The sequence below is a fragment of the Microtus oregoni genome, unplaced genomic scaffold (assembly GCF_018167655.1).
Source record: "Microtus oregoni isolate MIOR12 unplaced genomic scaffold, Mior012 000027F_ref0000203, whole genome shotgun sequence".
Lineage (NCBI taxonomy): Eukaryota > Metazoa > Chordata > Mammalia > Rodentia > Cricetidae > Microtus > Microtus oregoni.
Window position 1 is genome coordinate 18,161,732 of NW_024543086.1, and position 14,276 is coordinate 18,176,007.

Below are 14,276 nucleotides of genomic sequence, written 5' to 3' on the forward strand. Positions count from 1 at the left end.
TCTTCTCTTGAGCCAAAAGACTTCTGCCAACTATAGGCAAGACTGAATTAACCTCCAACTAGAGCTATAGCAAGGGCTGCATTCCAAAGTTAGTCTGCCTCCTCACCCAGTCTGGACAGACTGGCCTATCTTAAGAACACTTTGTAGTATTTTCTGCTCTAAGAAGGCAGGAGATAGGAGCCACCCAGTGTACAGATAGTGGGGCATCCAGGATCCCTGAGCTGGTGAAGCCACCAGGAGTTTTGAGACTCAGCCAGGCTTTACAGGTAATGTGAAAACCATGTACCTCTCAACAGCTCCCCTCATAAAATCTCATTGCCTATCTGTTCCCTCCTCCATCTTACCTCCCCTCACAGTTTTCAGCCTGCAGGACCTCTGCTGCCGCGCCATTGTCTCCTGTACCCCCGTGCACCTCATCGACAAGCTCCCACTACCTGTCACCATCAAGAGCCACCTCAAGTCCTTTTCCATGGCCAACGGCATGAACGCTGTCATGATGCATGGCCGCTCCTACTCCCTGGCAAGTGGGGCCGGGGGCAGTGGCAGCAAGGGCAACAGCCTTAAGAGGTCCAAGTCCATCCGTCCCCCCCAGAGTCCACCTCAGAACTGCTCTCGGAGCAACTGCAAGATCTCCTAGCGGAACCTGTGTGTTCCGCCTGTTCAGACTCGGAGCTAATGCTGGAGCACTCCTGGCCAGGCACTAGGCCCTGCTGCGTGCAGGAAGACTTGGGTACACAACCATGCCTGGGTCTTCCCAGGCTTTCCTCCACATCTGAGCTAGTGGAGGGAAGGGGCGTGCAGGGAGAGACATGCTCCACAGACCAAGCAGCAGGGCTGCTGGTGCTACGGGGACCAGGTCTGAACCAATCCTGGACTCCATGCTGGGAGTGAGCCTGGCTCCCCTTTATTTATATGGAGAACATTTTACCTGTTTTGTACATTTTTAAAGGGCTGTCAGGGAAGCCTGGATGCCCCTCATAGCCACATCAGCTGTTGGGGAAGCTCAGGATGTCAGGGAAGGAGGGGTGAAGCAGTGATGGAGAGTTTCAGCATTGAAGCCAGATGACCTTTGGGTTTATAAACACTCTTTCTGGGTGTTGATGTTGCTCCGAGGCCAGTGGGAAACAGATGGGGCCAGGGTGTGCTCCAGATGCTCTGGCCACAGTCTTAGCTCCAGCTTTCATTTCTGACAAAGGTGGTCAGTATGCTGGACATAGACAAGGCTTCTGCTCCTGAGACCTAGGAGAGAAGCTGGTTGCACCTGGGAACCCCACTTGTATCCCTCTCCACTGTGCCCTGGCACTTTGAGTGATGTTTACTAAACACTCAGTATCTCCAGGTTGAGGCAGAACTCAAGTGCTTAATGGTCTTCAGTGGTATCTGAGCTTTGGGCACAAGGCCTGGAACCCCAGGGTCTAGCAGCTTGTACTTGTTAACCTTGACTGTGTTTCCTAGCTGCTTCTTGCCTATTGTGGCCCTTCTACCTGTAAGTTTATGTCACTGGAATCTCTTTAACTTGTTTCTTAGTGACATTCTATGGAACAGCAGCCTCAACCATAGGGACCCACTAGGTGGAGCAACTTCTGAAGCCATGGACTATTCCTCCACAGTGCTCCTCATACCCCAATCCACCCTAGTCAGCCTTCTCCCCCGTGGGGTTGTTGTCCCCAGTGGATGTCCTATGTGACTGCTTTCCTGTCCTTGCCTGGTGACACAAGTCCTCAGGCACGCTGGTGCTTAACTCTACCTCCTGCCCTCAGGGCCCTGGCCATAGCAGGAGCCATGACCCCTTACTGGGGACTTTCTTAGTGCACATTTCCTAAGACCATCTTGCCATGGATGCTACTAGGGCACTGGTAGACACAGCGCCAGCCTGCTGTTCTGAGAGGTTGGGTTAATGCCTGTAGGGACAGGGCTATGGTTGTGGGAACTGCCTGATAAGCAGTAGCCCCTGGGACCTGGCCCAGAGGCTGGATACAATCAAGCATCACCTTTCCCCACCAGTCCTGTTGCTGTTGATAAGAGACCTTTTCTCTGGAATCGCGAATAGAGTGGTATAGACTTTGAGGACCTGGATTGGCCTGCGTGTACGCCATCAACACTACCCTTGCTGCTGTGGACTCCACCATTCCTGGGTTCTTCGTTCTTACTTCTTTGTACAGTAAATGTACTTCAGCAGTGAGCTCATGTCTTTCTTTGTGAACATTGGTCTGGCTTCGTGGGCCTGTAGCTTATTGCAGGTGGTGAGGGGTGTCTGACAGTGTGCTCTGTCACAGGATCCAGCACTGCTTTGTGCCTGCCAAAATGATCCCAGGCTTTGTTAACTGTCCCCTCCAGCTGACCTCGGTGACCTGCAGCCATCCATCCACTGGGTTTACATTCCCAGCCACAAAGTAGCCAGGCCTGGTTACAAGCCACACTGGTTCCTGGGGTCTAATCTTGGCTGGGCCAGAGCATCAGGCAATCTCAACTATTCACAAGAGCCTTCGTTCGTAGCCTACAGCAGACTGTTTCATGTAGTTTACCACTGCTTCAAGAACACATCTGCAAGTGGAACCTGGAGCTGGTACCTTTCACAGGAAAGCATCTAGCAGGTTATGGGGCTTTGCAGGGCCCTGCTCAGCTAGGGTTATGTCTGATATACTGGAAGGCAAATCTGAATGGGGCAATACAGTTCACTCTAAACATGGCCTCTGGCTCAGGTGCCACCTGTGCTTTTCCTTAGGCATGTCCCTGCCCCCTCATCACCAGGAGTCGGCTCACCCACAGCTCTTTTGTAAGGCAGCAGACGCTGGTGCCTGGTAGCCATCTCTTGATCTCCTGGCCAGACCAGGCTCTTATTACCCTGCCTCCTGGGTCAGGGGGTCAGACAAAGGGTCACACAGACTTTTTCCTTCCTGTCTCTGAGAAAACCACTCCCTGGGGACCTCTGGAGTCACAGAAAGGGTTTGGAAAGGCAGATTCCAAGCAGGCCCTTTGTCTTGCCATCAGCTTTGATCTCCCTGCCCTCCCCCACAGTGGTAGAGCCTCTAGTCCAGTTAAAGAATGGATACTGGCCCTCATGGTGGGTTTGTGGGGCAAGGCCTGAATGTACTTAGATCCCTGAGCAACATCTAGGACGCTTGCTCTTTGAAGGATGAGCTGGCCATCCCTTGAGAAGAAGTTTGGTGACTTCTCTGGACCCTTGTTTGCACTATGAACTACAGTCAGTGTAAGGAGAGACTGTCTTTGACCAGTGCACATAACTTTTTTGCACGTCTTTTTTTCACGCAGACAAAATAGCCATCTGGTTTCGTGCCTGCCTTGCCCATTTGAAGGAGCCAGGAGCCCTGTTTTAGAGAAACAGGTGTATCCAGGGGGGTGAATCCTGCTGCAGTGTGCTCTCAGCTGGTGAGATGGCCAAAGCACTGCTGTCACCTCCTCAGTGCACCACCATGCCAGGCACCCTCACAGGTTTTTTATTCTATGCCAAGACCTGGCAGATGTGACACTTGAAGGGTCCTGGAGAACAGAACCTCTACCACTTGCCAGCTGAAGATGTTCCTTCCTTGTACTTGTGACAGGTGCCATCTTGGCAGCCTTTGGAGAAAACCTAGGCTAGTAGTTGGGGCTGGAGACTGGGGCTGAGGACAAAAGCTGAAATCTACCAGCCCTGCCCCTCCTCCCTGAGTAGAGTTAAGGAGACTTTGATCCCTGCTGAGCTTCAGCTTGTAGAGGGAGGGGCTCGGATTACAGCATCCCCCTCCCTGGTTTAGCTGGCCCTTCTCCGCCCCTTGGTGACCCTAGTGGTCAGTTGCTCTGAGCTTCAGGGCCTCTGGCCCCTCCCCAGCCCTTCCTCTTCTTCTGTTCCCAGTCCTATGCTGACCAGAGCCTGAGAGCCACCCACAGTGGTTGGGAGAGGGCCAGCCAGTATTTTGTGGACGGGTTTTGAAAGATCCCAGAATACCTATTCACACTTCCAGAAAGGAACATCAGCTGTGGGCTCCAGCCTTTGGGGGGCAGGGGCCCAAGGAGTCACAGAAGAGGGTCCATTTGAGGCAGGGAAAGCAATCCTAGGCCCAGGACCCTATAAGGTGGATGCCTATAGGAAGTCCTGGCTCCACGAGTGGCTGGTGGCCACACACTCCCACCCCCTGGCCCTGTGGCCCCCATGCCTGCCCCGCAGCCACTCCTCCCTCTGCTCTTTGTCTTCGGGCTCATCCATCTGACCTCGGAGACCAACCCGCTGCCAGAGCCTGGAAGCCACCCTGGCATGTGCCCCAACCAGCTCAGCCCCCACCTGTGGGTGGACGCCCAGAGCACCTGTGAGCGTGAGTGCACCAGGGACCAGGTGAGCACTGGCATCTCATGGGATCCTGGGCCCCACCCCAGCTCTTTCCTCTGTGGGGGGAGCAGACCCCAACCCCAGGAGTCCGCTTTCTCCAGGGTGTCTCCATACTCATTTCCCTGGATTTGGGGCCATGACCTGTCCTCAGGGCTCAAGGGATGCCCCTACCTTTCTACCCTCACCTGTCTGAAGAGTAAGAACATCTCCCATCCCTGGACTGACTGGTCTTCACCAATCCTGTCACTAACCTGCCTGAGCACCACTTCTTTAAGTGATGTGGACCCAGGCCTCTGACCTACCCCTGCAAATGGCACCACCCTTCTGCCCTGCCCTGCCCTGCCCTGCCCTGCCCGTGGTCCTTTCCTCATTTCCCAGACTGGGAAGGGGACAAAAGAGTTCCTTAAGTGGTGCGCCCTCTGATGGCAGAGCAGCTGCTTGCGCACTGCTCCATCTGCACCGCAGAGGTGCCAAGGATTCAGTGGGAGTAAGGCGACACCGCCTTGCTGCTTGTGCTGTTCAGAAAGCACTGCCACCACTTTCCATAGGGAAGCAGGCTTGGAGAGAGGCAGCCACGTCTCCCAGGGGAGTGCATGGGCAATGCTGGGAAGGGTTCAGGGTTCCACTAAATTGTCCCTGTCCCTCAGGACTGTGCGGCCTCTGAGAAGTGCTGCACCAATGTGTGTGGGCTGCAGAGCTGCGTGGCGGCCCGCTTCCCCAGTGGTGGCCCAGCTGTACCTGAGCCAGCAGCCTCCTGTGAAGGCTTCCAATGCACACAACAGGGTTCTGACTGTGACATCTGGGATGGGCAGCCAGTTTGCCGCTGCCGTGACCGCTGTGAGAAAGAACCCAGCTTCACTTGCGCTTCCGATGGCCTCACCTATTACAACCGCTGCTATATGGATGCAGAGGCCTGCCTGCGGGGTCTCCACCTGCATGTGGTGCCCTGCAAACACATTCTCAGCTGGCCACCCAGTAGCCCAGGACCACCTGAGACCACTGCTCGGCCAACCCCTGGGGCTGCTCCCATGCCACCTGCCCTGTATAACAGCCCCTCACCACAGGCAGTACATGTAGGAGGAACAGCTAGCCTCCACTGTGATGTTAGTGGCCGTCCACCACCTGCTGTGACCTGGGAGAAACAAAGCCATCAGCGGGAGAACCTGATCATGCGCCCTGACCAGATGTATGGCAATGTGGTTGTCACCAGTATTGGACAGCTAGTGCTGTACAATGCCCAGTTGGAGGATGCAGGCCTATATACATGCACTGCACGCAATGCTGCTGGCCTGCTGCGGGCTGACTTCCCCCTCTCTGTTTTGCAGCGGATAAATACTCAGGATAAGGACCCAGATGTCCTGGCCCTGGCTGAGTGCCAGCCTGACACACAGGCCTGTGTTGGGCCTGCCACTCCTCACCATGTCCTTTGGCGCTTTGACCCACAGCGAGGCAGCTGCATGACCTTCCCAGCCCTCAAATGTGATGGAGCTGCCCGGGGCTTTGAGACCTATGAGGCATGCCAACAGGCCTGTGTCCGTGGCCCTGGGGATGCCTGTGCACTACCTGCAGTTCAGGGCCCCTGCCAGGGCTGGGAGCCACGCTGGGCCTATAGCCCACTGCTACAGCAGTGCCACCCCTTTGTATACAGTGGCTGTGAAGGCAACAGCAATAACTTTGAGAGCCGGGAGAGCTGTGAAGATGCTTGCCCCGTGCCACGCACACCACCCTGTCGTGCCTGCCGCCTCAAGAGCAAGCTGGCTCTGAGCTTGTGCCGTAGTGATTTTGCCATTGTGGGTCGACTCACAGAGGTACTGGAGGAGCCAGAGGCTGCAGGCGGCATTGCTCGTGTGGCCTTAGATGATGTGCTCAAAGATGACAAGATGGGCCTCAAGTTCTTGGGCACCAAATACCTGGAGGTGACACTGAGTGGCATGGACTGGGCCTGCCCATGCCCCAATGTGACAGCTGGTGATGGGCCACTGGTCATCATGGGTGAGGTTCGTGAAGGTGTGGCCATATTGGATGCTAACAGCTATGTCCGTGCTGCCAGCGAGAAGCGAGTCAAAAAGATTGCAGAGCTGCTTGAGAAGAAGGCTTGTGAGCTGCTCAACCGCTTCCAAGACTAGCTTTATCTGTAATCCCCATTCCCACCCTCCTTCCTGCTGAATAAATGTCTGTGCCTGTGGGATTCACAGCCTCTGGTTCCCTTCTAGCTGCAGCCGCCCCATCACCACTGTGTTCAGCTGGAGTCCTGCGAGTAAAGGGAGCTCCAGTTTCTGCCCAAGGGTTACCAAGTAGCACCATGTCACTCTTGGGGACCCTCCTACAGACCTACAAGTTTCTCTCCTGGGACATAAGAGGAAGCCAGCTCAATCCTGCTTCAGCCATCCTCCAAGCTCTAATCTTCCCTCAGACCAAACCCCCTTTGCCTTCCCACAACTATTCCCAGCAAACAGTGTGGTAGGGATGCCCCCAGTGAAATGGAATGGCTTTATTTCATGGCCCATTGGGCCCAGATTCTCTGTAGCACTGTGGCCACCAGATTAGGAGGGACTAATTTATCCCAAGGAGTGACTCAGGGAGGGGCTGAGGTCTAGCTTGTACCATGGCAGAACCTTTGACAGAGATGCAGGCACATGGGAGGTAGGAAATAGGCTATTCTTTCCGGAAAATCAGGCACTTGTTGTTGGCTGGCATGTCCACCTGGAAAAATGCTTTGCTGGAGTGGCCCTTAGTCCCAGGGAGATTCCCTACCCCCCACCATTGCCCTGCCTACCATCCTCTCCAGGACCAAGCCGCTGGCCTGGCCTAGTTCCTCCAGGAGGGCTGTGTCACGAAGCCCCCACTCTGGGTTCCTACAGTCAGGGAAGGAGGGAGATGTCACTTGCAGAACTGAAGGTTTCATCAGCCCACCCACCCTCTGAGCCAAGCCCCTCTCCACCTAGGTCTGACCTGCATCTGAGGCTCAGGTCAAAGTCCACGTTGCTCTGGGGAGAGATCTTTCCATTGACTGCAAAGGGCTGTGGGAACAAGGAGATAGTCTGTGGGCCCAAGGTCAGTTCCCATAGGACTCATTTTTAGGCTGGGAACAAGAGTATCAAAGAACACCCCCTTTCTGCTCCCAAGAAGGAAAAGGGCAAGGACCCAGATTCAGTGCAAGAGACTGGGAAACACCTGGACTGCTAAGGGCCTCTTAAGGTAGGGTCACTCACCCCATAGGTGATCAGCAAGGCCTTGGTTTTAAGCAGTTGTCCTGCTGCTTTGAAGAGTCCCTGAAGAGAGGGAGACAGGGTAAGCTGGGCGCTTGAGACTCAGGTCTGATTCAACACATCTGCCTGTCACCATCTAGCTAGCCAGGGTCAGTCAATCTGACCTCAGAACTTGTCTGCTGAATCAGGGCAACCCTGTTTGCTTTGTTTTTTGTTTTCTCTATGTTGTTGTTTGTTTGGGGGCGGGTTGTAAATTTGTAGAATTAAATCATTTTTCCTTCTGGAAAGGAAAAAAAGAGAGAGACTCAGGTCTCCTTTCTTGCAACATGAAAGCTGGGTTCCACAATGTCCTTACCTCAGTGCAGTTCAGGGGGCTGATGTGGATCATATTGATGCAGAGCAACAGGTCCAGCGACCGCGGCTGGATTCCGCCCCATTGCTCCCACTCCCAGGTCACGTCCAGGTACAGCGGGGCCTTCACATTGGACAACCCTTGGGCTTGGGTGGTGGCGGCAATGCTGTAGTGGGCAGCGCGTGGGCAAGGGTCAGCTAGCGCCCCCCACCACTACCAACAGTGGGTCAGGGGCTAAGTCCTGAGAAGCGGCCAGCGGGTACCACTTCCTCAGTCCAGCACCCAGACCTGGTCCCGCCCTCTCTTCCCATTGCCAGCCCCGCCCCCAGTTCAACCCAAGCCCCGGCAATCTGGAGACGCCGAGCCGCCACACCTGTCCAGGCAGCGCTGGTCCACGTCTGACGGCTGCCACTCGGCGTGCGGGAAAGCCTGTGCAAAGTGCGCGGCGTGCTGGCCGGAGCCCGAGGCCACCTCGAGCACGCGAACGCCGCGCTGGGCAGGATCCACATACTGGCGGAGCACGCACAGGATGGGCTCCTTATTTCGCTCAGCAGCCGTAGCCACCATCATCGCTGCGGTGCTGCCAACCCGGCTAGGAATGCTCGCGGGACATGACGGGAGCTGTGGTCCAGCTTCTGCGCAGGGCACTACGGGAGTTGTGGTCGTACCTACCAGCCGCCTGATACAGGAAAACTGTCAGGAGACCGCTTGACTCTTTAAGGGGTCGGCGCTGGGCTTGGCTGTGGGTATCCAGGTGTGGTTTACTCTAACAAACAGCACTTAGTCTGAGCCAGTGTTTTCAGCGTATTTGTCACATTGAAAGTTTGTTGCGTCTGCGCCACACCTTCTTCTGAAGTTTACAAAACAAAAAAAGGCAACTGCGCCGCCCGGGAATCGAACCCGGGTCGCAAGAATGGGAATCTTGCATGATACCACTACACCAGCGGCGCTGTTGAGCAATGCAGCAGTCCACAGAGTATATGAAGTGTGACGTACACAGGCTGGTCAATGCAACAGCATTGCGCATGCGTCTTTTCTATTGCGCGCCACTTTTCGGTTGACAAGAATTTGTAGGACATGCTAGTCCACCGGATCCAAAAGTGTTGCTGGTGATCGAAAGGAGAAAAGGTGGGGACGCCAGGTTTATAGACAGCCAGGATCGAGTTCTGCACCGTGGAAACCATAGCAGCCGCGAGCACTTGGAAGTTGAAGCAGCGGTCAGGTCCTGACGTTCGACTGGCCAGGCTTTGAGGGCGTGGTCGTAGTGGGTGGCAACAGAGTGGAACTTCCGGACCCTAGGTGCAGGACTCCTCAGGCCTGGGACCGCTGGGGTTCACTATCTTTGTGTGACCTTGAGAAGGCTGGCCCCAGCTCGAGGTCCACGGATAGACATCAGGAGGCGGGCAGTGACCAGTGAAGTGAAGTTGGAGACGACGAGTGTGCAGACAAGAGTACTTTGCCCTGAGGCGCGCCCGGGTTGTGGGGGCGTCCATGTCTAAGAGGGGCTGGATTTTTGAAAGAGCCGCAACTTCCGAGGCCGGTTGTCAGTCAAGGCTTACGTGGGCTCCTCTTGCCCCCATACTACAGCATGGCTCCTGCTTAGGGTTGCTGTTGAGGTGTCTGTACAAAGTGTGTTTGGCCACTGGTGGCCAGCGTGTGAGTGTAGACAAGGCTGAAGAATCTGAAAAGAGGTCTGAGCCATTTACTAAAATTATACAAGGGGAAGCCTTCACTGATTTTTTGCAAAGATTGACCTCAGTTGTAAATAGAATGATATCAGATCGAGAAATCAGATTAATATGAATAGAAGTTTTGGTTTTTTTTCAGAATGCAAAGGGGTGATTAGGCCCTTAAAGGCAAGATCGGCACCAACAGATAAATGGATTAGAAATACAGCTGATATTGGATCTCATAGTTATTATGCAACTTTAATAGGAGAAGTAATCTCTAAAGTTTAAATCTAAAGCTTTTTTTAATTTATTTATTTTCATTATATATACATTGGTGTTTTTCCCATGGGTGTCAGGTCCCCTGCAACTGGAGTTACAGACAGTTGTGAGCTGCCATGTGGCTGCTGGGAGTTGAACCTGGGTCCTCTGGAAGAGCAGTCAGTGCTCTTAACCACTGAGCCATCTCTCCAGCCCCCTAAAGTTTTAAGAAAAATCAAACTGTCAAATGTCTTGGCTGTAGCAAGCAAGGTGTTCCTAGAAACAATGTTCTTAGAAACAATGTATTTTCTAGAGATAGTACAAAGAGAAGGCAAAAAGCCTTCTGGAGTCCTCAGAAGGTGCGGCAAAGGCTAGCATTGGACCAATGAACACAGTTCAACAAGCAAAAGGCATTGATATCAAATTCAAGTCTGCCTTTGCAGGTTAGCATTTGCAATACACCTTTATTAGAAGTTATGCCACCAGGTGGTGGTGGCCCAAACCTTTAATCCCAGCACTCAGAAGGCAGAGGCAGGCAGGTCTCTAAATTCAAGGCTAGCCAAGTTTGCTAGAGTGAGTTACAGGACAGGTTCCAAAGCTACACAGAAAAACCCTGAGGGCACTAAATCTCACCAGGACTGGTTTATGAGCCACCATATGGTTACTAGGAATTGCACTCAGGTCCTCTGGAAGAGTAGACAGTGCCATCTCTTCAGCTCCCCAGTTGCACTTTAAAAGAAATATTTAATAAACAGAAAGGGGCAACAAAGACCCCCCCCCCCAGAAATAGATTACATAATGCTTTTTTTCTTCGTTGAGACAGGGTTGCTCTGTGAAACAGTCATCAGATGATCCAGCCTCACAGACTACTCCAGCCCGGGCTTAAGATAAACTCACTTTCTCATCACACATGGTCTGGACTCTGTGAGGTGGCCTCTCCTTGGGGAGCCATACAGAGCAGAATTGTGAGGCTGAATTCCTGACAAGAAGTGCCGGCTCCTGGAGCCGATTTTGGCTTTTCCAAATGAGCTTATTTTTATTAACAAATTATCAGGGCCCTTGAGAGTATCTTGTCCGGATTTTGTGTTGTGTTAGGAACATAAAATACTCTGGTCCTCCCATACTCCCCTGTCCTTGGTCTTTGTCCTGGCTCCCCTCTGGGCCTACTTCTTCTACCTGTTCCTTTTTGTCTTAGAGTAGGCTTACAGGCAGGACTTGGGCAGCACTTGATGTGTGAGTGTCCAATTCCACTACACTTCTCCCCTACCAGTGACTTGTCTCACCACACCCTGAACTGAGCAGGGCTCAACTTCTTTGGCCCAGTGCCATGTGTTTGTAGTTACTATCTTTAACCCAAGGAGAGTCCATTGTCTTTGAGGTTTCTCCCCAAGTCCTTGCTGTTGCCCTTCTCCATGCCTTGCTGTGCCTCCTGTGGTTACTGTAACAAATTAGCCGGGTTTTAGTAGAGTGGCCCCTGTGGGCGTTCCCTGGAACTGGAGAGAGAAATGCTTCAGCTCCAGGAATGAGCCAATAGAAAACAACCGGGTGATGCTGATGCTGGGGCATCTTATGTATAAGATAAAGTCTACAGGTCCCATCACTGTGGCAGAGTACCTGAAGGGGGTTTCGACCAACCCAGCCAAGGGATATCGTGTGCATCATGATATGCTAGGAGAAAAGGGAGACGTCACAACTTCACCCGAAATGAGTCCAGTCTTTGGGGAGCTACTAGGGATATGGTTCCTTAGTGAATGGATGACCTCTGGAAAAAGTACAGCATTCCAGCTGGTGGAACCGGGTCCAGGTCGGGGTACCCCACCGGAGATACTTTGAGGGTAGTCATTCATCTTGGGTCTGTGCAAAAAAAAAAAAAAAAAAACCAAAAAACAACAACAACAACAAAAAAAAACCTGTGACATTTCAATCCACCTAGTAGAGGTGAGCCAAAAATTAAATAAGATCCAAGCATTGACACTGACCCGGAAGAAGTTCCCTTTGGACAGAGATGTTGAATCCCTAGTGTGCACGGAAGATGTCAGCAAGTCTGGGATTCCAGTCTCTTGGTACCGAGATCTGAAGGATCTTCCCAAAGGATGCGGCTTTTCTCTCGCACAGGAGTTTTTTGATGTTCTTCCCGTGCATAAATCTCCAGAAAACACCACAAGGATGGAGGGAAGTGCTTGTTGATATCAGCCCACCCATTTCTGATAAACTGAGGTTTGGTGTGGGACATCTTCTGTGTATGTGTTGCTTTTGTTGGTTAATGCATAAAGAAGATGCTTTCAGTCAATGGCTTAACAGAATATAGCCAGGCTAGGCAGAGTCAAGGAGAAGTCATGTAGTCCTGCCAGAGGCAGACACGCTGGAACCTTGCTGGTGAGCCACAGCTACGTGGTGATACACAGATTAATAGAAATCTGTGTATCTTTAATATCTTTAATATTTTTGGGTTAACCAAAGATATAAGAGCTTAAGTGATTGGCCAAGCAGTGATTTAAATAATATAGTTTCTGTGTGATTATTTTGGGAGTTTGGTTGGCCGGGAAATGAACAAATGGCCTCATACCATAGAGGTTCGGCTTGGCTCCTTGTGCAACCCTTCGTAGAACATGAAGAAAGAAGGACCATGTAAAAGTCTATCGCGTCGCTGGGATTATTAGACAGGAACCTTCTCAAGGCATTGCACTAACTGGAGGCGCTGGCCTGAGTGCTATGATCATGATGGAATGAAGATGGACACCTTCAGAGGCTCCTGTGGACACCAGCTTCACGGTGTCTTAATTGCTCCTGGAACAGCCGACCTGACAGCTGATGAGGACATCAGTTAGCTGTGCAGAATGACACAGGGAGAAGTAGCCTCTCTGGGTCTAGTAGAGCAACGAACATTTTTACAAAACATGGGCATTGACGTCTGGCTGAAGTTTCTTTTAGATAAAGCAGATGAGGCACCCATGAAGCAGCAGTTACTCCAGGGATAGGATATGTTAATGACCCCTCAGAAGATGGGAGAAAGATCCAACGTCTTTGCCTTGCTACCTCTTCTGAGACTTCATGGTGCAAGTCAGGAGAGGAATGCCTGTCAGCCAAACCCCGCCCCCCACATCAACTGTAGCTGGGTTTGATGAACTTGTTTGGCAGCGATAGTCCAGTTTGGACTTTTTATTCCTCAGTGTGCTTTAAAAATCAAAATAAAAGAAACTCATTTTGTATATTGAAGATAATGTACTGTTCAAACTATCTCTTTGCAGTCAGTAAAGTAGCTTCTTTTTTTTTTTTTTTTTTTTTTTGCTTTTTCGAGACTGGGTTTCTCTGTGGTTTTGGAGCCTGTCCTGGAACTAGTTCTTGTAGAGCAGGCTGGTCTCGAACTCACAGAGATCTGCCTGCCTCTGCCTCCCAAGTGCTGGGATTAAAGGCGTGCGCCACCACCGCCCGGCTAGTAGCTTCATTTATATTAAAAAAAAATCCAAAGCTTGGCAGCTTAAATCAAATTCATTTTGTTATAGTTCTGGAGATCAGACGCCAATAATAAAGGTTTGGGTCATTATCAGTACCCTCAGCTTTGGCCACTGCTTCATTTTCATACCTGCTGCTCTGTGTCCAGGTCCCCATCTCTTTCTCTGAAAAGAGACTAGTCAGGGGATAGAGCATCCGTCCAGTTCCATCTCTCTTATGGCTCTAGCTGTGATTTCCCTTAGTCCTCACCTGTCAGATGCCAGCCTTCACAGCCGGTACCTCACCAAGGCTCCATCCTCCTGCAGCAGAGGGTTTAGCGCATCTTGAAAGACTTCACGGGCCGGGCGGTGGTGGCGCACGCCTTTAATCCCAGCACTCGGGAGGCAGAGGCAGGCGGATCTCTGTGAGTTCGAGACCAGCCTGGTGTACAAGAGCTAGTTCCAGGACAGGCTCCAAAACCACAGAGAAACCCTGTCTCGAAAAACCAAAAAAAAAAAAGACTTCACGGCTGAGATCAACCCCTAACAGGCTGTCTGCCCCTCCAGCATGTCCTTCCATCTCCTCAGCCCCACAGGGACCACTGGATTTCCTCATCCCGGCCTCACCTGCCTATGCCCTAGCCTCCAAACATGCCCACCTGAGAGGACTTCTAAGGACCTCTGCGCCCACCCGTGGGCTTCTGCTGCAGCTGTTGAATAGATACCTTGCCCTCTAGTTATGGCCAACAATTATTTAAGCAAAGACTGAATTTGTCCATTGATGAGGTTTTTGAAGCTGGGCTTTAGGCTTTTGGTAGTAGCTAGTAGGGGTTGCGAACTCCTTTGTAGAGAAGCTGTCACCAAAGAGCTCCTGTCAGTGTGTGCTATGCAAACTCCCCACACTAGGCCCTGTACCCCCATTACTGTGCTTCATTCAGAGCCTACTGATCCCTCAGTATGGCTGTCATTCCAGGGGGACCTGCAAAAACCAGCATGAACCCCCAGGTATAGCATGATTAATAAAAGCCCAGA

General features: G+C 52.1%; 3 protein-coding genes, 1 non-coding gene and 1 pseudogene across 5 annotated transcripts in view; 3 read left to right on the forward strand and 2 right to left on the reverse strand.

Annotated features, from left to right (window-relative positions):
* Window positions 1-2,182, forward strand: part of Rab40c (RAB40C, member RAS oncogene family) — a 39,577-nt gene extending 37,395 nt beyond the window's left edge. Inside the window, exons 7-8 of one of the 2 annotated variants that reach the window (XM_041676006.1) lie at window positions 357-520; window positions 2,005-2,182. In XM_041676006.1, coding sequence (XP_041531940.1) covers window positions 357-520; window positions 2,005-2,019 — 179 coding nt within the window. In that variant the 3' untranslated portion in view covers window positions 2,020-2,182. Of the gene's footprint in view, window positions 1-356 lie in introns of both variants that reach the window. The other variant, XM_041676005.1, reaches the window with a different exon arrangement.
* Window positions 2,183-2,324: 142 nt separating this feature from the next.
* Window positions 2,325-6,518, forward strand: Wfikkn1 (WAP, follistatin/kazal, immunoglobulin, kunitz and netrin domain containing 1). The gene is made up of 2 exons (XM_041676004.1): window positions 2,325-4,330; window positions 4,972-6,518. The coding sequence occupies exons 1-2, from the start codon at window positions 4,151-4,153 to the stop codon at window positions 6,448-6,450; spliced, it is 1,659 nt and encodes a 552-aa protein (XP_041531938.1). The 5' UTR covers window positions 2,325-4,150; the 3' UTR covers window positions 6,451-6,518.
* Window positions 6,519-6,734: 216 nt separating this feature from the next.
* Window positions 6,735-8,472, reverse strand: Mettl26 (methyltransferase like 26). The gene is made up of 6 exons (XM_041676441.1): window positions 8,259-8,472; window positions 7,889-8,051; window positions 7,537-7,596; window positions 7,277-7,344; window positions 7,101-7,179; window positions 6,735-7,027 (listed from the first exon to the last, which is right to left on the reverse strand). Exons 1-6 carry the CDS (start codon window positions 8,453-8,455, stop codon window positions 6,980-6,982), a joined length of 615 nt encoding a protein of 204 aa, XP_041532375.1. The 5' UTR covers window positions 8,456-8,472; the 3' UTR covers window positions 6,735-6,979.
* Window positions 8,473-8,496: 24 nt separating this feature from the next.
* LOC121463992 lies at window positions 8,497-12,924 on the forward strand (annotated as a pseudogene).
* Window positions 8,765-8,835, reverse strand: Trnag-ccc. Its single transcript has one exon. It is a non-coding gene; the product is annotated as a tRNA-Gly (tRNA).
* Window positions 12,925-14,276: the final 1,352 nt, after the last annotated feature.